Source organism: Clytia hemisphaerica, unplaced genomic scaffold (assembly GCF_902728285.1).
Source record: "Clytia hemisphaerica strain Z4C2 unplaced genomic scaffold, Clytia hemisphaerica genome assembly, whole genome shotgun sequence".
Classification (NCBI taxonomy): domain Eukaryota; kingdom Metazoa; phylum Cnidaria; class Hydrozoa; order Leptothecata; family Clytiidae; genus Clytia; species Clytia hemisphaerica.
The window spans coordinates 1,030,143-1,055,453 of record NW_027103344.1 but is presented as its reverse complement, the minus strand read 5'-3'; the positions used below and the strand labels follow the sequence as shown (position 1 = coordinate 1,055,453).

At 34.1% G+C, this 25,311-nt stretch overlaps 1 protein-coding gene across 2 annotated transcripts; it reads left to right on the top strand.

Moving 5' to 3' along the window:
• The first annotated feature begins 230 nt into the window (after window positions 1-230).
• LOC136819598 (RNA-binding protein 45-like) lies at window positions 231-8,747 on the top strand. Of its 2 annotated transcripts, XM_067075843.1 has the most exons (4): window positions 231-342; window positions 668-1,083; window positions 6,082-7,191; window positions 7,610-8,747. In XM_067075843.1, the coding sequence occupies exons 1-3, from the start codon at window positions 321-323 to the stop codon at window positions 7,183-7,185; spliced, it is 1,542 nt and encodes a 513-aa protein (XP_066931944.1). In that variant the 5' UTR covers window positions 231-320; the 3' UTR covers window positions 7,186-7,191; window positions 7,610-8,747. The 2 variants fall into 2 exon arrangements, with proteins under 2 accessions (XP_066931944.1, XP_066931934.1); XM_067075833.1 differs by lacking the exon at window positions 231-342 and having other exon boundaries at window positions 422-1,083.
• The last annotated feature ends 16,564 nt before the right edge of the window (window positions 8,748-25,311 follow it).

Here is a 25,311-nt window from a genome sequence, read left to right as displayed (position 1 = left end):
GATACTTCTTCTTTTTAGGGGGTTGCTAAATTTGCCACTTCATCTACAATTGAGTTTGATAAGAATTTTTTTCAATCAATTGAAATTCTTTTCACGCTTTTCAAACGTAAAAAATGTTTCAAGAAGTTTTTGTTTCCTAAACTTTTTAACTTTACATAATCAGGTATGTTTTGTGTTACTAAAGTACTCCCTGTTGATCGCACTTGAGAAATTTTCAAAACATTCGGAACGCAGACTTCAAACATGTAAAGAAATAATGCATACCGGAATTATGTCAATTTGATCACTGGTGTCATGGCGTGTAAACATACTGATGTAGCATGACAAGGGCTTCCAAGTCATGTAAGTATATTTTTGAAGCCCCTTCTTCACCCTTGTAAAAAATACCAAAATATATTTGTTCTTTGACAAGACGATTCCTGATGGGGAAATGAAGAATATCTGGTCTGCAAATTAGACAGGCCACCAGTTCTTTTGTTATTATTCAGAAGGTTTGCTTCAGAAAATTACGATGAAAGAAGAAGAACGTAGCATCTTTCAACAAAAGATAAGAAAAGCTCATAGGGTTCGGTCAATCATTGATCGATTAAATTAGGATTAATCATGGCACTTCCTAATGCTGGTACCACATTTGGATATGATATTTTGTCATATAATTATCATTTAGCTGCTGCTGCAGCCCATGCTCAAGCTCAACAACAGCAAGCCCAAAATTTCAACGGATCAACCCATTCTTTGTCCAGTAAAAGTGATAGATCTTCCGGAGGAAGCCATCATTATCATCAGAGAGAAAGAAGAGATAGTTCATCAAAGGACAGTAAAGGTACTCACCAAGTAGATCACGATAAACCACCATTTTCACGAGTCTTCGTTGTTTGTAGCAAATCCCACACCAGCGAAGATCTGAAAACAGCTTTTGAAAAGTTTGGAACTGTTGAGGACGTTTGGGTTGTAAGAGACAAGCAAACAAAAGAGAATCGGGGTGTTGCTTACGTCAAATTTTCAAAAATGTCTGAAGCTTGTTTAGCTGTGGAATCAATGGATGGAAAGAAATTAGATGATGCTGATGGACGAACCATGAAGGTATATAAAAGACACATTTCACATAGGCCAGGCTCAATTGATAGTTTGGTTTGTGTCCTCTGGGAAAAATCAAATCCTTTTTACCTCCTGGCTGACTTCTTTGATTCTTCCATAAAGAACATCCATTTTGTGCACAGAAATGAATTAAAAAATAAGGCACGTATACACTGTGAGCAAGTGGCAAAAATGTCCCCCTGTGATCTTGCTATTGCAGCACGTGCCTTTGTTTCAGATTCAGGCTATTTCTTTACGTTCTTGTTGGATTCCAGGATTGGGCGAACTGCTCGAAGAATAGAGGTTTTAAAAAATAGAGCTAGAGGTTTTCTGGTGGGAAAATTAGAAAATGTTCCAATTTCAGCTACCAACCAACCAACCCAGACCAACCCATTATTCAAAGCTTCTAGGACAAAAACCAAACAATCAATTGGGTCTGGCCATAGTACATTTTCTAAATTTATTTTTGTAAGAAGTCGATATTTAGGTAGTAGTAGTAGTAGTAGTAGTAGTAGTAGTAGTATTTTATTTTTCATGATTGTAGTAGTAAATATGATACAAAGTTTTATGTTAAATTATATAGTAAAACTAAACAATGCTAGAATGGAGACCTCATATTAGCAAGCTATTCGAGATGGGCCACCTTTTTGTAATTCCAAGGAATACTAGTATAATTAGGAAGAATTTCTTAAACTACTGAACACGTAAAAGTCTTAAAACAGACAAATAAAAATGAAGGAGGAGAACAAAAAGTAGAAAACTAAACTTAAAAATATCAAAAAATAGAAAAGATACACAAATGAAATAGACAAAAAAGAAAAAAGAAAAAGAAAAAATATGTATGTAATATATCAATAATGAGATCATTATGAATAAATTAAATAAGTATTTAGGTATATCAAAATGTAAACATGATTTTGAAAGGTGAATTTTGAAAGTAATTCAAAGAAAAAAAAAAAAAAAAAAATTAATAAAAGTTTTATAGCTTTACTGTCACTGTTCAATCAAAGCAATTAGTAATCAGATACAAGATAATTGTGTAAGTTTATCCTAAGTTCACAACCAGTTAAGTCAGTCAAGGGATAAGCAGGAAAATTCTGTTGTAAATCATTCCACTGGACAATGGTACTATAGGTGATAGATTCTGTACCATACATAAAAGTTCTGAAAGAGGGCCTGAAAAGAAGACGCACTGATTTCCCTCTGGTTCTTTGTTTATGTTGATAAAAGTTTAGAGAGAAGAGACTCTTGAGTCTAATTGGAGAAAAGCCACATAAGATCCTGTGAGCAAGAGTTATATTTAGTAGATTAATGTGATCAGAAATTTTAAGAAGATTAAGTTCATAAAAGATTTTACTAGAGTGAGCATTGAAATCAGAAAAAGTCATGATTCGTAAGCATCGTTTTTGAAGTTTAAAGACTCTTTCCACATTATAGTTATGTTTTTGACCCCATATTTGGCAAGCATAATTAAGATGCGAAAAAAATAGAGCATAATAAATCTGAAGTAGTGTAGATAGAGGAACAAAATGTCTGAGTTTAGAAATTATTCCATTGGCACTACTTAATTTAGAGCATAGATTGTTTGTGTTTATTCTCCAATTTAAAAAGTGATCAAGAGTTACACCAAGGTATTTGACTGATTCGCTTAAGTTTAGGGGAATATTATTAATCGAAAGCTGAAGATTATGTTTGATTTGTTTGTGTACATTCCTGAAAAGTAAAATTTTAGTTTTAGCTACATTCAAAGAGATTTTGTTTGCACAAAGCCATATATAAAGATTTTGGAGATCTGCATTGATACTTTCTTCAATGTTAATAAGAGATTTATCTGAGTAGATTAGACTCGTGTCATCTGCAAAAAGGGAGGTTAGGGAATGTTCAATTGCATTACACAGATCATTAATGTAAATTAAAAATAAAAGAGGGCCTAGAACAGAACCTTGAGGAACACCTGTTGAGATTTTACGTGCGTTTGAATTTGCACCTGAATATGAAACATATTGAATTCTATTAGAAAGATATGATTGAAACCAATTATTGGGAATACCTCTGATACCATAGAGTTCTAATTTCTTGAGTAGGATTTTGTGGTCAACTGTGTCAAAAGCTTTTTTCAGATCAATGAAAACACCACAGGAGAACTTGCTATCATCTAGTGACCTACGAATCTCTTCAGTAAGAGAGATTAGAGCAAGATTTGTAGAATGATTTTTTCTAAAGCCAAATTGTCTTTCTGAGAGAATAAAATCTAGGAAAGACATTAATCTTGAGAAAACAAGTTTTTCAAATATTTTATCAATGTTCGATAATAGTGAAATTGGACGGTAGTTATCAACATCCTGATTAGATCCCTTATTTTTAAAAACTGGGATTACTTTAATAGTTTTAAGGGAGTTTGGAAAAATTCCAGTTTGAAAAGTGAGATTTAGGATTTTTTCTAAAATAGTTGCAAGGGAGTCTGGAAACTGTGTCAAAAATTTTACCAGGAATACTAAAATCACCTGAGCTTTTACTGTGATTTAGGGATTTGAAAATGTTTAATAATTCATCCTTGTTAACTGGGGTAAAGAAAAATGAGTTGCCTGATGTTGGTCTTTTTATGTATTCTTTAAAATCTCCAATGTTTGGTATCTCAGCTTGAATTTTAGTTGCTATGGTAGTGAAAAATTTATTAAACTCATTAGAAACTTCAGTAGGCTCAGAAACGATTTCGTTTTTTTTAGAAGAGTTTTTTAAGACAATATTAGACTGTTCCTTCTTCTTTTTGTATATGATTTCATTTATAGCTTCCCAGGTTTTTTAGGGTTTGTAGAATTTAGGTAGAAATAATTTTTGAAATAATTCTTTTTGCTGGCTTTCAGTAAATTGATGATTAAGTTTCTATAAAATTTGTATTTTTGACGTAGGTTAGCTTCATTGATTGGATCTTTAGCATTGATGGATTTTTTTAAAAGTTTATCTCTGACTGACATTGAGGTAGATATACCATTTGTGACCCATGGCTTTAATTTTTTTCTTTTTTTTTGCTTTTTGGAAATTTTTTAATGGGTACATTCTCATTAATCAATTCTGTAAGTTTGCTGTAAAAAGTTATCAAATGAAATATTTGGGTCATTTTGATCAATTTTTAAAATTTCTTCCCAGTTGAAATCATTGAAAGTATTACTGAAATTTTGTTGGTTAAAATTTTTCCAATCTTTGTAATAGCCTTTTGTTTTATCAGATAAGTTATCAAATTGAGAATTATTAAAAATACAAAATTGTAAAAGGTGATCAGCTATTCCAGTAATGAAATTGCCACTACTAGTGCAGTAAGGTGTTGGAGAAATGAAAATATTGTCTATCAATGTTCTAGATTTATTAGTGATTCTTGTAGGAAGGGTTATGTGTGGTTTGATTAAATAACTACTGAGGATATCAAGGAATTCGAAAATTTCAGGTTTTGATTCAAACTCAAGAAGATCTAGATTGAAATCCCCTAATAAACTAAAGTTTTGTTTTCTTTGCTTACTTTATCAAGGAGAATACCAAATTTGGGTAAAAATTCTTTAATTTTGAGTGTTGGGTGTTTATAGATTGAACCTACAATCAGATCAGATGTTCCAACAAAGACTTCTGCAAAAGTTGATTCAAGAAATTTAGGGACATAAAGGAGGTTTTCAAGATCATTTCTTCGAAAAGGCTTCAGATTTTCATCAATGTAGAGTGAAGAACCACCAGCTTCAGCCTCAGTGGGTGTATGAAAAGATTTATAATCCTCAATAGGGAAATCAATATGCTCTGAACGAATTCTAGTTTCAGTGATACCAATAATTTTAAATCTGTGATTTATTTTTTTGCTAAGAAAAGTGTGGAAGTTGTTGAAATGCTTGTTCATGGAACAGATGTTAAGATGAAGAAAAGACAAGTTCTTGTTGTCAAAGTTTTCAGAGTTAAAGGAAGATTCATCAAAATATTCACAACTGTTATCAACATGATTCAAAGCGTTCAAATTACAGCGAATACAGGTCCAGGGGTCTGAATCATCAGAATCAGCCAGCCTATCAAACTCAAACTGACTTAAATGATTGCACTTAGGGTGGACCTAAAAATTACATGAGTTACAAAAAATAGCATCATTGATTATTTGTTTACCACAGATTGAACAAGGACAGTTGTCGTTTACGTCCGGCATAGTAAAAAGGACTTGTAGAAAATTGTTAAAAAGGAAGATGATATTTAGGACTATTGATTGATTCTGCAAAGCGAATCAGGGAGGTGGTGCAGAAATTACTTGAGAAGTCAAGTTATTGCGAAGTACCGTTACTTTGTGTAATGCTGACAAACCTTGTCTAATTCCTTCATAGCAACTATCTGGTCTTCAAATTAGTTAGAGTGATTTTTTAAACAGCTTGCTCAGAAGGCTGAAACTAAATAAAAAATAAGCATAATGCTATAAGCATAACTCCAAGCTGAAATGCAAAAAAAACTTGTACAACTTTTCTAAAACGCTGACCTTCTTAGGGTTACTTTTAACTGCTTTTAAAGCTGTTTTAGCTTTCTTAGGCCAAAGATTTTTGCCGATTTTCCTGTATGCTTATAAAAAAAAGAGTGTATGTATAAAGAAAAAGGTAAATGATACTTCTTAAAAATTCTTATGAGCATCATAATGGTGAAAATTTCAAGTAGTTCCTGAGTTCCGACAGGGGGGTCTACATGAATTTTACAGACCAGTCAGCAAAGTACCAAATTCTTATGAGATCTATTTTTTTCCATTACTACAGTAGTCTCTTTCATTTGGCAAAATAGCATTCAGAAACAAATTTCAATAAAATAGAACAAGCAAATCCGTCAATGTGTGATTTTAGCAAAATCAGACAGGTGTTCGGTTTTGCAAATCACCTCTAATCACCTATTTATCCATATCTTGTCAATCTTAGGGGGAAAGCTTCCCCTAGTAAAAAATAGGAAGATGCTCAAAGGGTCAAAGGTCTTTCTATCTATGAACCTTCTTCTATTTAGGTTATTATTGCCCAACCAAAATCTTCAAAATCAACAGATGATTTCCAAGATGAGTCTGCTCTTACTAGACTGTTTGTGGTCATCCCAAGGGGAGTCGAGGAACAAGAAATGAGATCTGTGTTTGAAGCTTTTGGTGAAGTCGAATACATACAAATGGTGAAAGACAGAAAAACAGGTGAACGGAAAGGTTTTGGTTATGTGAAATACAATCGGTCATATGAGGCAGCCTTGGCAGTTGAAAACTGTGACAAAGCTTACAAAGCAGTTATGGCAGAACCTAAACCTTCAAAAGTCAAAAAGGAGTCACTGGAAAGCCCTCATTTCCAAAAAGCTAGTCTACCTGGGACAGTTCAACCTATCGGAAATGACCTACTAATCAATATTCCACAAACAACTAGAAAGCCACAGGATCTCGCAGCTCAACTTGGTTTTACAATCCCCGGCCCTCAAGAAACCAGTAGAAATAACAACTCGATTGGAAATAGATTGCAGGTTCAAGTTTCACCTACAATCACACAGGAACAGTTAGCTAGATTATTTGATTTGATCCCAGGTATGGAGCTTTGTGATATCAAAAAAAACTTTTCAACAGGAGAATCTAAAGGAATTGCTGTTGTTGTTTACAATGCAGTAGGGTCTGCTATTTATGCCAAAGAAAAACTCCATGGATTTGAGTATCCACCAGGGTGTAAGCTGATAGTGCGCTATGCGTCGGATGAAGAGGAAACCTTAATGGTTGCCCCACGTGTTCAAACTCTTGATTTGATCCCACAACATAACCAAATGTTTTGCTCAGTGCAACTGCCGTCACCAAAACCAATGTCAGATAATGATTCTTGTGCTGAGAGACTTTTTATTGTTTGTCATCCCACTCCCCCACCCGACAATGTGTTGAAAGATGTTTTTTCTCGATTCGGAGATCTTATTGATGTCTACATGTTACGTCACAAAAATTTTGGTTATGCTAAATTCTCAAGGGCAGAATCAGCTGAGAGGGCTATTCAGGTACTTCATGGTGCAGAAATTATGGGAAAGAAGCTGAAAGTTTTACCAGCTGAACCACCCAAGCCAAACGAGAACTCGAGAAAGCGTCCAAGAACCTGAATAACGGTAAGAATGTTTATTTTTCAGTTTTGTCTATTTCCTTTGATTAAAGCCTTGCCTGGAACTCTCTTTCGTTTTTTCACCTTTAGCAAAGGATTTTACAACAACAAGAACTCTAAGTTCATTCTGTTAAATATTCTTATTTTTGGCCGTAAAATGTTTGTTTGATTTTAACAAACGTTAAAATCTTCCTCTGTAAAATAACTTTATTTTTTGTTTTCTTTGAAATAATCCTTGTCAATGCATGGGTATGATCTTCAATTGGTTTAAAGCTCTTCTCTACGCTGCTCATCGTAGTAATACGCCTAACACCTGGTCATAAAGATTTGACGAAAAGATGTTTTGGATGATTTGATGAGTAAGTAATTCTCACGTTTTTTTTTACATTGTTGTTTAAACACTGTACCATTACTCCTTTTACTAGATCATTATTGTGGACGAACAAAGCGACAACAGTATGCACAAAATTTTACCCTACAGACGGACGATGTCTGGATATGACACATCTGTCAACAGCTAACAAACACAACTACACAAAAACTGCAACTCAAATCTGTCTGTCATTGTTAAATGTCAACAACAAAAGTTCATGTAAATATTACATTTCAACGGCATAACATATATTTAAACCTACATTTACTGGATCGCTAATTTAAACAACAGTAAGCTACCTTAAAAACAAATTCACTGCGAATATTAATGTTTTAAATAATTAACCCATTTTAAACTATTGATTGGTTTAAATCGTCAGATGTGAATCATTCGTAAACAATTGTTGGTATTATTTTGCCTTGTCAACAAGATGATTAATTTGTTTATATTTTACTGCTTCAGTCGTTTTCTCGCCTGTCAGAGAGAAAGTACTGAAGTTAAATTTCTGTTAAATTTGTCACCCCTCGTTTTAAACTCCAGATAATCGTTAATCATTGAACATCTTACACTTATTAACTTAACTTGCTCACTCCAAATACTACTCAACAACTAGACTCTACTTTGATACGCGAACTAAAATGTCTTTGGAATAAACCTAGGACGTGCCTTACAGACTAGTCTTTAACTATTTCAATGCAACTTTGACAAATGATTGTTAAAGTTTCAAACTTGAACCGAGACATCTTTTTCGACTCTTCTTTCTACTTTTTTCCTGCCAATTCTGGTCAGCTTTGTTTATTTTTAATTTGTTATTTTGAAATTAGTTTTCATTCACGTAGATAGATGAATTCAAGAGTAATAGGATCATTCTCATTTTTTACTGAACTCAATCTCAAGTTGGGTCTATATTTTTAATGGATTTTTCCCTGAAAATATTGTTAAGACTTTGCGATGTTGAGCGGCAGTGTTATGGACAACATGAAAATGTTGCCAAACCTTTGAATTGTCTAGAATTATCCGTCTCCTGAAACCCAACTTGAGATTTTTAATAATTTACTGCATATTCACAATTTATTTATTTGGAAAGTTTAGTAAAATGAATGATCCCGCTCTGTGTATTTAATATTATCTTAAATATGCCATAGATGAAATTAAGCTGTTATAATTCTTTAAAAGGAAATGCTAGTACTTTAATGGGATAAACTTTCACGGGGATTAAATTTCGTGGATTTGGGTATCATCCGCGAAAATCCGCGAAATTAAGTCCCAATAGAAATTTGGAACAGCCTGATCCGCGAAATATTTCTAAACAAGGCTCAAAATATGTCAAATAAATTCTATTTGAATGATTACTTGCATCAATGAGGTGCAAATAATGTGTATTTCAACAACCAATATGCATGATTTGACAGTAAAAGTCATTAAATCGTGAAAATATTGCCACCCAATAGTGCCAACCGCGAAATTTAATCTCCGCAAAAGTTTATCCCATTAAAGTAAGTGTAAATAGACAAATTATTTAGGATTTTTAGAGGTGTACTGTTGTAGTTTTTCCTGTACATATGCTGCACTTTTTTTGTGACTTTCATTTGGTACATTGCAATGCGAATTCAATTATTTGTGTGTTTTGGACACAAACACAATGAATGATGGTGTACTTTTGATGATATTTCATTTAAAAACGATAGACGATTTATTTTAATGTTACATTTTACTTTTCACTGGTTTTATTTAGACTTACCACTATCAAAATATTTTGGTTACATGGTATAGTAATTGTTTTTGCTGTTTATATTTCATTCTGGATTGTGATTTTACTCATTCTTCAACAAGTACCTGAAAAAAATGTATAAGGTTGGCTTACCCATTCTTATACCTAAAGGAATCTGACTCTAATGAATTGTTAAGCTAGACTTGTAAGAATTCGTTACCAAGGATTATTGTGGGTATTATTGAACTAAATTACTTTACAAATACCACTGTTTTTTTTTCATTTTCGTTTCATTTTTCTGAGAAACATTTCTTTAAGATTTATAATTTGTTAATTACTATATTAAAGTAGAGATATATTATATGAGTGATACTGAAAGAAATTATTAACATCATCATTTGAGATGAAAAGAAGAGAATATATTGAAAAATACTAATTGCAATTAATAACTGAATTCTCATTGCATTTTAATGTCATTACAGAGCCTTTCACCCGTTCAAAATTTTCAATTTACTTATTTACGCGGCTTTCTAAAAAATTCCACGCATCAACACAAGCCCATTCACGCAAACCGCTGGGGTCATTATATTACAGCTCCAAGGGAAAATAGAAAACGTTGCATCTGAGCGTTGTGAGTGACTTTAGTGTTGGAACAAAACGTTTTTACATATGGATCACATGTCAGAGCCAAATTTAATTTCTAAGTTTCTTCTCTAGCTATAAAATTAGACATCTCTTAGTAGAAATTTACTTTTTACCTGCAATCATTTGACAAAATATTCGAGGGGGGGGGTATTTGATTCAAAAATGACCGTATGCTCGGGTAAGTTATGGCAGTTTTTACGGTTTTTCCCGAAAATTGGCTCTTCCAGAAAAAATCCGTTCATGGGGGGGGGTGGATGATATATTATTTTTTTCATGATTTACCCCTGGACATTTTGATTTTTGACCCCCTGGACAAACATCAAATCAACCCCGTGGACACGAAAAATTACCCCTGAACATTCAAATTTACCCCCTGGACATTGCAATTTTTTGATATTTTTTCAATACCCCTGGATAATTCATCCTCCACCCCCATGAACGGACTTTTTCTGGAAGAGCCCAATCAGTTCCACATCAGGGTAGAAACATCATCATAGTACCCTTCATGTTCAGTCATTTGTTTGGTCATTCTCTGTCGACTAATGCGATCTAAAAATTATGGTAATTTTCAGTTTCTCAGACATGCCATAACTTACCCGGGTGTGCGGCTCAAAATTAGGCTTTAAAAATTCTACACTTAAAGTACAGAGAAAATTTAGTCAGAATCTCAGATTTTTGGTTGAAAAATCAACCTGTGCTTTTCCAGAAAATGTCCGTACATGTACATGGGCAGCCCAGGGGGAGGGGTAGTGGAGAATCTACAAAATTTTACCTTGGCCGGGGGTAAACTTGCTCTGTTTGGAGGTAATTTAGCTTTGTTTGAGGGTAATTTTGATTGTCCATGGGGTTAACTAATGCTTGCCCAGGGGCTTAGACCATTGAGTTTCAATAGCCCGAAGGGCTAGAGGCGATACTCCTGGATGGGAAACGAAACCACTTATTTCCCAACGCCCGCGCGTAGTTTTTACACAAATGCCGGATTGAAACTAAATTCTATCGCTAGATCTAAAAAGAATAGTGAGGTTAAGTAAATCGGTAAAATCACGACGAGGAACGAAAATTTAACAGGCTAGTGAGTTTCAACCAATCAAATTTCGTATTTCCACTAGCCTATTACATTTTTCGTCCGTCGTCGTGATTATCCCGGTATACTTAACCTCACTAATGTAGTCCAAAGCAAAACGAGGGAACCGCTAGATACAATCCGTCGTCATGATTACGGTGCGTTCTATGCATGTTTTGGATGGGAAATAAGTAGCTTTAATTTCTCTTGCCTGAAAGAAGGGTTAAAGATTCGCCTCTACTAGCCCTTTGGGCTTGAAACTCAATCGGTTAGACCTGCTGTTCGAGGGGTCAAAGGTAATACTATAAGTGGATAAATTTTGGCGGGGATCAAATTTGGCGAATTGTGCCAAAATTCGTCAAATTAAATCCTCGCCAAAATTTCCAAATTCGGCAATTCACCAAATTAAACCCCCCGCCAAATCTAACAAAAAGAGAATTATGTGAAAAATCACAACTTTTAAGTATATTTTTGAGTAATTTTCACCATCTAATAAGCAGCGCGTAGCGCTTTTATAAATCTATGTTTTAAGCCAGAAAATTTTGCACAAAAAGTTTCGTTTTGCCCAACTTTTCACACCCTCCGAGTGCACTTTACCTCATCTTTTTTTTTTTTTTTTTTTTTTTCTTTATTGAAACAAAAACACGTGTACACTACGAACATATATTACAAAGCATTACTTAAACATAAAATATAGTCCCTCCCCCCGCTAGGAACTAACGTTATATCGCCAGAGGTACTAGACTATGTAAAAAATAAACAAGACGACTAGAAGTCGAAAATTTCGCCTTAAATAAGACAAGAAAAGAACATTGAAATCCTCGGAGAACAGTACACATAACTAAAACTTGAAGAGAAATGCGGAAAATTAATAAGATAAACCTATTTTGAGTGCGTTAAGAGCGAAAGGTAAGGTAAAATTTTACGTCATTTCCGGTCGAAAATATCCAATATTTTGAATTCGAAAAGACAAAATTCAAGATTCCAAGCAATCCGTACGAAAGTTTTCTTTCATTCTAGCCGAAAATCTGCTTTCGTTTTTCAATGAGCAGAGAAATACAGGTTGGTACAGGGGCAAAAACGGGTAACTTGAGTCTCGATCTTATGAATCTAAAAATTATATTTCCAAGTATTCGTAATTCCTAAATTTCGATAGTTCATAGTTCATAGAAAATAGCTAGCAATTTACAAAACTACAAGTATTGTGCAAATTTGGCTTTTTTTCACATCCGGTGGATTTCCGGCTTCCAAAATAATAAAAATTAGTTTTCAGTTTTTCGTTTACATAAATGTCACATTTCGAGTAATCAAACCATACAAAGTTTACATACCAAATCGTTTTTTTTTTCCAACAGGAACAAATCACCAGACATTTCGAAGATTGAGGTCAAGTCTGGATACGTACGTCGAAGAAGTCACAGTGGAATCATGGAAATCGCGATAAGAATTGTTATTTTTGTAAATATCAATGGTCGGTTGGTGGCTGAGCGCGACAGTTGATTTACTATAGGAATGCTGAAAATCATAAAATTTTATGTTTCCGATGAGCAAATACAGCATATTGTGAAAATCGGATGAAACGATAATATGATACAATGACTTTATGCACATATTATGCAGTATCGATGTTGGCGATTGTATCGAATGTTGGTGATTGTAATAAAAATAAAGCCATTCGACTCTTTGTTAATAAAGACTGAAAATGACGACCATTTAGGATATTTTGAGATTCAATGAATTCAAGCTGCATTAGGATAAGCAATTACATCAATTGTAATAATTCCAAAATAGAAATATATATCCACTTATACCACTATTCAACGTTTCAATAATTATCCTTATGATATCAACCAAAATGCATACATACACGCTTTTTTTTTTATAAGAATAGTGTACTTTGACTGAGGGTCAAGTATTCTTAAGAAATTGCCAAAATTGAGGGTGAAATATTCTTAACGTATTCTTATTAACAGGAACCACAAGAAATTGAGAACCCTAGAGAAGGAATCTTTGATATTTTTCATTTACTATTTTAGGGTAGCATTATTTTGTAGCATTTGTTTATCTTTCATCCATGTTTATTTTCACATGAAACGTAACACACACGAAAGAAAGTACAATATCTCTTTTGTCAAATTATCTGTGTTACTTTTGTTTTACCATTTTCTGAAAAATGACAGTCTTATTCTTATCAATTGACTAAAACTCACCCTGGAGGGTATTCTTAGGGTATTCTTACGATTTTGCCAATTTTCACCCTAATATTCTTATAAAAGGTATTCTTATAAAAAAAAAAGCGTGTATATAGATGAATCAATTCACTTGCAATGCACTTCCATATTTTTTCATTCCATATTTTTCCATATTGTCTATTTTTTAACTCTGTGACAGTCTTTTTGATTTTTGAGTAGGCAAATGAATAACAAAAAGAATACAAGAAAATAATAAAACAATTAACAAAAGCCTATTAAAAAATGGGGTAGAAATATTACTTTGTTTTTGAATATAACAATTTAAAAAAATCTAATAATTATGAAAAACAGAAGAAAATGATAAATATAAAAATAGGAATAAATAATATAAAAAATAGGAATAAATAATATAAAAATAGGAATAAATAATACAATAAATAAAATAATACATTAAATGCCATATCCATAGGTATGTAAGTTTCCTGACGAGATAGTAATCAAAAAAGAATTAATGAATGAATGAGGCATCTTTAAACTAACTGTCCTTTGTCTATAGATTTTTTTCTACCATAGACCATCCATAAAAGACACTCACATATATTTGACCAATTTCTCACACCCTCCCTTAACTTCATCTGCAAATGTCAAATTCAACAGAGCAACAGAGCCCTCCTTTTGGTTAATGCAGAAAAAAAGCCTTTCTCGCCAAAGAATAAATGTCTTTTAAGTATAGTCTTTAAACGTCAGAAAACTTACATAAGAATGGACGGGGTGGTGGGATGACCTTAATTGCATATTTCCAACAGAGTTTAAGCTTCAATCCTTAATTACAAAGTTCATTTTTTCCAGAATCAAACATGAACTGATATCATATTAACAGATTTTCGATAACATCATTGCTTTAAAGAGTATTCCTAGTTTACTCAGTCTATCACAAAAAATTTCCTTTGATCAATTCATAAAAAAGCACCTATGACAACATAAGCAAATGTATCTGAATCGTTGGCTAATTTTCTGATGATTAATTTTTAAGTTAGATAAAATTTGCTATAGGAGAAAAGGGATACTATACCCCTTTTATTTGAGATAATTTTTTTTACTTCCTGCAATTTTGACCACTCAAAACTAATCATCAGAAAGTTGAGATCATCCACCACCCCCAGTTTTCACCCCCCCCTTGTCCCACCGGGAATTGCCTCTGACGGGTATTCTAAGCTAGCAAAGTCAGCGATAATTTGATTCCATCATGATCGGATAAGTTCACACATTTACGAATAACTTCAATACCATACTTGTGCACCAATTCCTTATGTGTCCAAATTTGATCAAGCATTTTCCCATCGATATGTGTTGGAAAGTTCGGAACTAAATCATAATCTTGGAGAATGTCAGCCAACAATTGATCATGCTCCATTTCAAAGCCGTCCATGTTAAAGTCTCCTAAAATGATATCAATTGTGTATCTTTCAATAAATTGAGCAAGATTGTAACAGAACACATCACGTTGAATTCTTGAACTTTTATAGAGAACCAAAACACAAAATTCCTTTTCAGTAAATTCAGCTTTTCTAAATTTTACAAGAGAAAAGCATGATGAATGATCATACTCATCAATGTCAATAAAAGAAGGAGAATGACAGACAGTAACACTGTTGAATTTATGCTGGTCAATATTATGACTAAGAATATAATAAGGAAGCTTTTCATGAATATTTTGTTTGTCTTCCTCAGAATGCTCATAACTCATCTGTGTCTCTGTCAGACATAACAAATCATTTTCATACAAAAATCTGTCCTTTTGAATATCAACTGCATGTCGTTTTAAAGATCTTACATTCAATAGGCAAACATTTAAATTAGAACTGCACCTCATAATATCTGCAACTCTTTCAACGCAATCGTGTGTATTCTTCACTAACTTTATTACTACAGACAAAAGCACTACGTCGATATTGACCAGTAAAGTACAAACCATTTAAATTTTTCACTCTGCTCATTGCAACATACATTTGACCAGCATTGAACTTTCTTTGCCTTGCAAGGTCAAAACTAACGACTACTGAATCCAAAGTCAATCCTTGAACTTTGTGCACTGTACAAGCATAAGCTAGCTTAAGAGGAAATTGTGTCCGAGAAATGATAGGTGAAGTGTATGGGTTTTTTTTGTCAAAGGGAAAATTTACCTCACTCTTTTCAATGGGAACAGTTTCAGTGGCCTTAGCATATTGGTCTTTACTTTGAGCTTTTTATTCCAGCCGGTCTTATCGTCTAGTTTAACATAAAATAGCTCTGCTTTATTGTTTTCTGAATTTTACGTCAGTGACGGTTCCAAGTTGACCATTGATCAACCTATCCTCTATATCAATATTACTAATTAGCATTACTCTTGCCCCTATTTTCAAATCAAATAGAACTGATAAGCCACCTGTATCGTTAAGTGGCAGGTTTTTAACCTTGGTAATTTGAGATTCAGTAAAATCCCTTGGATAAACGTCTATAGCTTCTACATTTATTGTTTCCGAGGGCAGAGTATCTAATCTTTGAATATTGTGAAGATGGACTGAAGCATTTTCTGCAAACAAATGCAATGATTCTATTGGATAATCAGGATGTTCTCGTGTTATCAGTCTAGATTTAATCATACTTTCATCATTACTATTCAATTCACCTACTCTTACATTGTTCAAGAGATCAATGAAGTCAGAGTCATCCTTTTGACGCATAATCTCATCTAATTCAGCTAGTTTGAATAGGTGCCATAATTTGAATGCACCAATAATAGGTCCCTCAGTTGAAAATACTGGACTTTGAAAAATTGGAGGTAATTGAAAGAGGTCTCCACAAACAATGATACTTTTCCCTGCAAATGGTGTGTTGTCATTTACACCAAAAATTTCACATAATCTTGTATGGATGTTCAAAAGCTGTTGCGACGAAATCATAGATATTTCATCAATTTATCAACTTTACATGATGTAATTTATTTCTAATGGCAGTCCTTTGTTTGTCAGCCATATTTCTGAATTTTCCAACTGGAATACTCAATCCTGTGTGTACTGTGGTGCCAGATATATTGATAGCTGCTATACCAGTTGGGGCCAATTTAATAATACGTGGCTTCTCTAGCTCATCACTTTTATATGCTAGGACTTTTGACAAACAATTGTAAATACATTTAATTAAGTGAGATTTTTTCCTACGCCCGCACCACCTGTTAAAAATATTCTCAATGGTTCTAGTAGTACAGGATTATTGGACTTGGAATTTTGCACATACATTTTTCCCCAATTTAGTACTGTAAATATCTCTTTGCTTAGAATTTAAAGATCTTATATGGGTATTGATTTGGTCATCAGTTTGCAAGCCATGAACTGTTTGAGTAAATGGTGCAAAATTTTGTTCGATATCATGACTTTCATCATCATTTTCACTGTCTGATGAGTTGCTCATTAGGTCTTGTACTTCATCATTTTCTTGTTGAGCAAAAGCATCTTGATTATGCATAAGGTCATTGCGATAGTTTTGAAGTACTAAATCAACAAGATGACCATCAGGTTCAAAAATTAGCTTGTTCTCGTTAACAACTGCATTGACTTCATCTAAATTGAGCTTCAACACATATGAGCCATCAAGTTTCAAATCATTCTCTTCTGATCTAAATGGGTAAAAAAACAACATTAGAATATGGTGGGAAAATTTTTCTGGATGTTGCTTTTGTTAGGAGTGTAGTACCTCAAAACTTTTGGAACTTTACGAAGCTTAAGTTTTCCTTACTGGTTGAGTAATTTGGCTGATTTTGGAAGTGTTTGGGGTTCTTGCTGATTCACTGACTTGTTGAATCATCTAGTACAGTAGGCTGCCAATCATTTTCATCATTTGTATTTTTTTTTGTGTCTAATGTATAGTTTGCACAGAATGTGGCATAACACATAGTATTGAATTGCCCTGTGTTTGGGCGGTGGGTCAATATATCTGTTTAACATATTTCGTTTGAAAAGATCATCAGAATCCTCAGGCAATTCCTCAATTTCTTCTTTTGACTTGAAAATTCTGTACCTTTGATCAGGTAAGTTAGTTGTTAACGAATGAAAAATAGCAGGAAAGCATTTTCTAAGCCACAGTTCAGGCATTGTTAAGTAAACTGCTTCCTGGATTGAGCATTCTCTATTAGAGTTGTAAAACTTGGCAATTTTAGACATTTTCTCAAACTGACTGTCATTTGAATCTTTGGCCTGTTTTAATGCTTCTTGCATTGCAGTTGAACACTTATCTTCACTTTTTGAAAAATAGGCACACATGTATGTAACTGCCTTGTATGCATTAAAAACTGGCTGAATATCGATATTGGCCTCCCATGCTAGGAGGCCTTCTGCAAAATAATTGTTGACAAAACAAGAATATGGGTCACGTTTTAGAAACAAATGCTGATCTTTGTCTGGTGAGATTGATAAGTAATATTCATACGTTTCATAATTTAACCCTAAAGAATCCAAAATAGTATCAATAGATCCAATTTCAATATAATCAGGCTTATCAGGATCCAGAATGTTTCTCTTTTTAGGATGCAAATTTGTATCTATATACTCTTGAACAGTTTGGATCACATTATTTCTAGCAACCAAAATATCATGTTTTTCAGTTTCAGGCAACCCTTCAGGAAGTGGTCCAGACAAAATAGTACGCTTGCAGAAAAGTTTTCCAAATTGAAATCGGCATTCATTTTTGCGATATTTACTACACGTTCTTGAATGGGAGTGTATTTGATACTTAGTGACTAAATTCCATAATTCAGGACTTTCTTCCCTATCAGGAACATTAGCAGAAATAACACTATCTATGTGTTCAATATACTTTTCTTTTCCATCTTGAAGTTTTGGGACATCTTTAGCCCAAAGCAAACAATGATCATGTGGACTACCCCTGAAAGTAAATTCTACTCTGAGAGCATAGTATGTAATTTTTCCAAGTTGGCCATCCATTATTATCTCTTTGAAAAACAACTCTTTTCTATATTGATATTGACGCACAAGCACAATAGGATTGCTATTAAGTAGGGCACATCTAGATTGGTAATCAAGAAGTTCATGATCAGTATCAGCATCCCCGCTTAATTGTCTGATAATGGTAACAAATTCCTCCCACCATAAATCTGCACAAGAGAGAGTCATAAAGTATGTTGGGACACCAAGTTGTTTAACCATTGCAAGAACATCAGATAACATATGTTGCCAGTATGCAGGGGGTTCCTTTTATAGTACTCATAAACTTGTATGCATTATCAGATGCTACACAATTTTGAATTGTATCATTAAAATTATTTGCTAATAGTCCCGCAGTCAAGTTGGAATTTGAAAATTCTCATTGCGATATTGATCTTACTTCTAAGGTTAAGCTGTAGTAAAGTTTTGTGAGCAAAAAAAAAATGTAATCTGAAATCCGAAGCAAACTTTTGAGTGTAATTTAAAAGACGCTGATTAAAGTACTTTGTTGGCGACAATTTTATATCTCGCTCTACGTTGTAACCAAATTTCCCAGTAGGAAAAAGATGAGGATGGGCTAGCTCTTCACAGAACTCATCTTGTGTTAATGAATTGGGGGTTTGACCTTCACCTGGAGCTAAAATTGCATTTTCATCATCTAAAATAATGTTTGGCACTTCTGATACAATAACTGTTTCACATGTTGGTGTCCGATACGCACTGAGTGGATCATCAGAATCAAATTCATTCTCTAATTGCTCTTCAAAAGGCTTAATTAAAGTAACTGTTGTATCATCTACAAATCTTATATCATTGGAAGAAGCGCTTGATACAGAACCATTATTTGATAAAACCCTTTCAACATATTCATCATTAGTTACTTGGTCGATGATTGACATATCAATATGTATATCATGATACAAAGGATTATTATTCACTAAAAAGTCCAAAGTTTCAAAAACTTTTTGTCGTCTTACTTGCTGCGAAATAACAGGGTTTTTGTAGGATATCTTTCTTTTTAATTCAACATTTATTACCCCACTACTATCACTTCCTCTAGGAAGTACTTTGCATACACCTGGTGTTTCAATGGGAACATTGCATATTGCACCTTGTAATTTAGGGAATTCTCCTTTACGCATTATCATGACTTTAGAAAATAAAATTCTTTGAGCCACTAAAATTCTTTCCAGTTTTCGTATATCATTTAGATTATCTGGGAGATCAAAAATTTGAAGCTTGTTAGTAACAGACTGACATGGGATTTCTCCCTTTGTTAATTTTCTATGACAGGTTGTGCATACGTAGAAATTACCATCGAACGAGGTTACAGGATTAAAATTTTCTATTTCTTCAAAGTTGATTAATGAGTACTTTTGTTCATCAAAACCAAACACAGATTTTTTAAACATACTGCGGTTACACATCACACAGATGTAAGAAGGACCCTCCTGTTTTTTCTGCCTGAAGTTTTTGACCCTTTTTCCTGAATTAAGTTTCTTGTTGTTAATGTAAGTGGATTTTGCAGCCTTGCGCTTATTTTCTTTTTCGTGTTCATGTTTTTCTGATCCTTTATATAATTCGCGAAAAGATTTTGCAGCCTTGCGCCTATTTTCTTTTTCATGTTCATGTTTTTCTGATCCTTTATATAATTCGCGAAAAGATTTTGCAGCCTTGCGCCTATTTTCTTTTTCGTGTTCATGTTTTTCTGATCCTTTATTTAATTCACGTGAAGATTTTGCAGCTTTACGCTTCCTTTCTTTTTGGTGTTCGTGTTTTTCGCTACCTCTAAGTTCTTCAAACCTTCTTTTGCGCGACGCTTTTTTTTGACAACATAATACCTCTTTTGAAATCACTTTTTTGGTATTTTCGTATGAGTGAAAATTGGTTTTCAAATAAATGACATTAAACAAATTTGCCTTATACTCAGATCTTATGTAATTCTTTATTTCAGTAATATTTTCAAACTGCAAAAGTACTGACGTACCGATTTCACCAGGAACTTGATGGCCCTTTACATCTCTACTATGGGAATCAAATACAAAATATTTTTCATTGTAATGGAGCACACCTAAACAATTTCCAGCTATTACTAAGACTGCACCAGAATGCTGCAACAAAAGTTCTTCATTGACAAAATTAACTGAAATACCTTCGTTCTCAAAATATCCTTCAACGATGTTGAAATCTAGTGAACAGATACTATTTCCAACTGCAATAACTTTCTGGAATTCTTCAATTAATGGTGATTGTCTAGTGATGCCAAGATTTTTAAAATTTAGATCCCCTTGATTCAAAACATAATCCAAATCATGAGTCTTCCAAAGTGATAATTTTCTGAGCTGTGCATAGCAAATGGCAAAAAAACAATTGGATGAACATTGTATACCAGCAGTCTCGCCAAACTTTGAATTTCCTTGATGAAATGAACCTTGAATACTTTTTATCTCTTCCTGTGGTGGACCTGGATTAAGTTCTATATCACCTGACAATAGTAATGTATAGTTGACTTTAAAAGTAATAAGAACTGGCTCTGGTAAATTATACCCTGCATTATTTGGATACTGAACAAACATTCCATTCTTCGAAAAATGCATAAGGTCAAGAGGTGTTTGAATTTCGACTATTTCGTAAGACTTAGGGATTGCAAAAAATAAAAGTGTAAAAAGTGCTATGAATCTAACGGGTTTCAATAATCGAGAAAAAGTGTTTTTAGAAAATTTGGAGCCGATAAAAATGGACTTAGAAATTGACTTCACATTTCTCTGAGCTGTGTAGGCAAAGCCTCCTATCAACGCACGGTATGATTCAATGGATATCATTATCATTTCAAAACTAAAAAACTATATCTAAATCTCTCTGAGACTCAAATATTTTCTAAGGTATCTAAATAAGATATTTGTAAAAGCTGACAATGCAGCTTGGTATTGTAATCACTGACAATGCAAGTGAGTTTCTTTAAAGCTGGTCGATACGTACACAGCTGATGCCTCAACAGAATTCAGTGGCCCGTAGTGCATGAACCTGAAGGGAAAAAAGGCCTCAATCAGATTTAGTGGCCCGTAGTGCATAAATCCGAAGGGCAAAAAAAAAGCAAAAAAGAAAAAAAATGCCACAATCAAATTCAGTGCAGTTAATGAATGAATATGAAGGGGCAAAACAGGCTTTGAACAGTTCTGAGGAGCAGAGCTGCTATGCAAATATGAAAGTAAATACTTACTATTTGCGAAGCGAATTTAAGAGCGAAGCAGTTTTGCTATATTGTGCACGTACCTTTAACTTCTATCCCAAGCGAAAATTTGCTATAAAATTTGCTCTATAAATCACATCTTCAAACCGATGATTTTATCAAAATCACCTTGAATGGTTTGGCTTGAAGCCACGAAAACTTTCTCGGTTTGGTAGCTAGGACTGCGAAAAATGCCGTTTTAAAATGGTGTACCCTAGCAGTGAACAGCAACAAACTTACCGGAAGCCGAAACACGGACTTAGAATCTGAAGTTGATCAAATTGCCGCGCGGGCGGCACGCATCTAAGCAATCTAAGCAGTGGTTCTTCGGTTTTTAATGTTTATTTTGCTGTTAAATGGAAAAAAATAGTTTGAACGGTGACAGAAAGGATCTTCATCATCCCTTGACTTTTAACAGCAAGTATCAAGTATCAAATAAGGTCAATCAATGAGAGGTTTTTGCAAGTCGCGCGGGCGGGAAGAGTGCTCTTTTAGTGAACGGAACTTACCTTGCAAAACCAAGTGGATATTCTATGATAAAGAAGTACGGAGGTAATCAAACTTGTCGAATTTGTCAAGAAATAAATCAAAACTGCTGAAGAACCAACAAGCCATCTTTGTACATTTTTGTTGTTGTTTTATTTTTATGTTTTGTGATGATTTCGACAGACGATTCGTGATTCGAATAAAAATGTTCGATCGTTCGACGAGTATCGTTCGATTTTATTAAGGCACCGTTTACACTAGAATAATTAGAAGGAAAACAAAAGAGCGATGCGCAGGGCAGCGGCGGGTGTTGTGCCGCCGTGGATTATGTAATGTGTTTGGGGCATTAAGGCTCTTACGACCCTGTCTCTATTATAGCGGCTTTATCAGAAGGAGGAATTTTTAGAGAGTCTCTTATTTTGCTAGCAACTTGCGAATTGAGGTGGAGTCTGGATCGCTTCGCAACCCTTATACAATACGGCTAGTTCTTCTTTAATTTAAAGTAATTTTGATTAAGTTGATCTCACGGTAACAGCTGTGGACACAACACGACTGGACTCTGTGGACTGGCAGTATACTGACTGGAAGATTTAATGTTAGCAGCCTTAGCTACCATATTTGGCACATTTGATAAAAAAAACTACCCGGATGTGGGATTGTGAGCATTGATTGGCTAAACAGATTGTTTTGATCACGTGCTCACGGAAAACAGAACGCCCGAAAAAAACGCCCACACGCCATTATTTCGCCCGAAAAATTTTCTCGCCACGCACGCACACAGAAAGGCTATCGTAATACTTTCGCTAGGCGAAATTAATAAATAAGTAAATAAAGAAAAAAAAAATCTTGGAGAAGGAAGCTACAATTGTTAGGTAAAAGCCTAAAATAAAGCACCGCTAAACCTTCCAGTTTCGTTAAGAAATTCAACAACAGAACAAAGAATAGATTTATTTAGATTTGAACTCAAACTTTCATCCCCATATAATAAAAGCCGACAGAAAAAAGGAGGGTTAAGCGGCGGATGAAAAATAATGCCTAGGGTCTGAAGTTTGTCGAACAAAGATTGTCTTGCATGGGAATATATAGAGCAGTGCAGAAGAAAGTGCTGAGTGTTTTCAACAGAGTTAGTTCGGCAACCACAGAAAGGGTCTAAAGTGTCGCGGAAGCCATGTCTAAATTTATGCTCGTTAAGATGGCTGAAACCGACCCGAAGTCGATTAAGAAAGATCACTCCTTGAATGTCAGGAACATAAAAAACATGAGATTGCTTGGGTCTCAAAAATTCATAGATTGCTTTTTTGAAAGTTTTAATTGAAGGTAGATCTCGTATATTACCTCCCAGAACATTCCACTGAGATATGCAGTACGGAAAAAAAGTGTTACGGTAACGCTCAGTTCGTATATTAAGAGGATAAATAGGATTTCTTGTTCTAAGGCCACCTGGTGCTGTAAGTCTTACGGGCAGGTAGTTACGTAAATACGAAGGGGCTAAATTATTAATAATTCCATAGAAGAATGTCATTCTTCTAGCAAACCTCATCTTGGCTCACTTCGGCCCTTTACAGTGCATTCTTTTGATAATAGCCGGGGGGGTTGGAATAAGTAGATGGGTTGGAAAAAATCTCAGAGCTTAATACTAAGCGAGTAAGTAAATTGGATAAAAAAATATCCTGAGTGGAAAATTTTTGAAAAGCAGGAGGCTAATACAGCAGAATAAGGGCAAAAATGGGGAACTTTTAAAAATATTTTCCCAAAGCAAAAATTAATAAGCAGAGAGTTGGAATAAGAATGTCCTGGGTAGAAAGTTTTAGAACAATTAATTAGCGGTGGACGGTTATTGGGTACGTGATTACGTGATTAGTACATAAATTTAGAGAGCACTCGGTGGACAATTATAAAAAGAACATAAGAGCAAATAATTCTTGTCATTATAGTCATGATGACTCGGAACAGATGAAAATTTCCAGAAACCTATTTTTTTTAAAGAACATATAAGCAGATAAGGGGAAAACTTTTCTAGGGAAAGTTACCATATTTAGAACAGATAAATTGTATCATGTAATCTCTAAACCGTTGGCTGTTGAACCAACCTGTTGTTCTGACGTCCGTCAGCTGCCAGTTCTTCATTCTCTCGAGAATAGTTCAGTAATCTAAAATGATTTTTAGCACACACAAAATGGCAATGCCCAAAATTTAACAGAGCCCAATTTTTCGATTGCAGGTTTTTTCTTGTGGTTCTACGACCCTATAAGAAGTCCCTTTAGGGTGGACCTTCAAGTTTTCCAATTCACGCAGCTTTTTAATCTCGTGCCCGTGTGTGTATCCCAGGCTTTATTCACACTACTGATGGACACCACAAACAGCTGGGAGAGGACCCCCATAAGGAACCTCTGTTTGCCATCAAATTTCAGCTTCGTCTTTTTTCTAGGTAAAAACCTAATTCTGATGAGCAGAAGGCCTAATAAAATTAAAAGGCGTGGTGCATATATTATCTACCCTGGGTATCAGATAAACTAGTTCATAGTTGCCACTAACTGCCACCGACCGTCTTTTAATACAAAAATTTAGTCATTTGAAGGTCCAATAATGTTTTACTAGTAAATGACATTTCTCAAGGAGTTTTGCATTATTTAAATTAAAGGGACATAAAAGTAGTAAAATGTAAACACTACACATACCACATGTCATTAAGAAACAATCAATATTAATGACAAAAACAAACGTATCTGGAAATTTTCACATTATCTTTACTTTGTAATTTTGAGTTTAGGATTCTGAGAGGTTCGGGATATTGCATTTCACGATTGGGATTTGAGTTTAAGCTAAATTATACAAGCCTTGGGAAAACCAAAATCACAATGTGGAAAACTTTTATAAAACACTTAAAGCTAAAACAGTCAACCAACTAGGTTTGGGATAATACCGTTCCCAAGCTTGTAATATATATTTAGACTTTGTGCCAATATATTGATAATATATTGCTGAATGCCAGCAATATTTTGAAAAGGTGTCCGCAATATATTGTCAGCTCTATTTGCAATATTCCAACAATAAAGGTAGCCTAGAAATCTAAGCTAGTTTGATTCAGTCACTTGTATAAATCTGATGGTTAAGTTGTGACTGAATAACTAGGCAAACTTAAAATCCGTAAATATAAAAAATCTTTAAAGCGCCGAAAAACGCTATATTGCCATAAGACGTGTGTCCTAGCCTTGTGAATACGGGCTTAGTTAACTAGGCTACAATAAAGGGGGATTGTTTACAGAAAGAAAATTCCTTTTTATAATAAAATACCTGCTATTTACTTAGTACATTACGGTCCGCAAACCATATTGTCAGATATTGTTCATCAATATATTGTGTAGTGTATGTAGCCCTTGGGATTTGCAATTTCCCGCAAACTTGTGATTTTGGGTTTAACTTTAAACCCTTTGAAAACATTAAAACTT

Coding starts and splice junctions, on each gene's coding strand:
- LOC136819598 (XM_067075833.1), top strand. CDS start 604: ATGGCACTTCCTAATGCTGGTACCACATTTGGATATGATATTTTGTCA. Junction 1,084..6,081: donor CTGATGGACGAACCATGAAG/GTATATAAAAGA, acceptor TCTTCTATTTAG/GTTATTATTGCCCAACCAAA.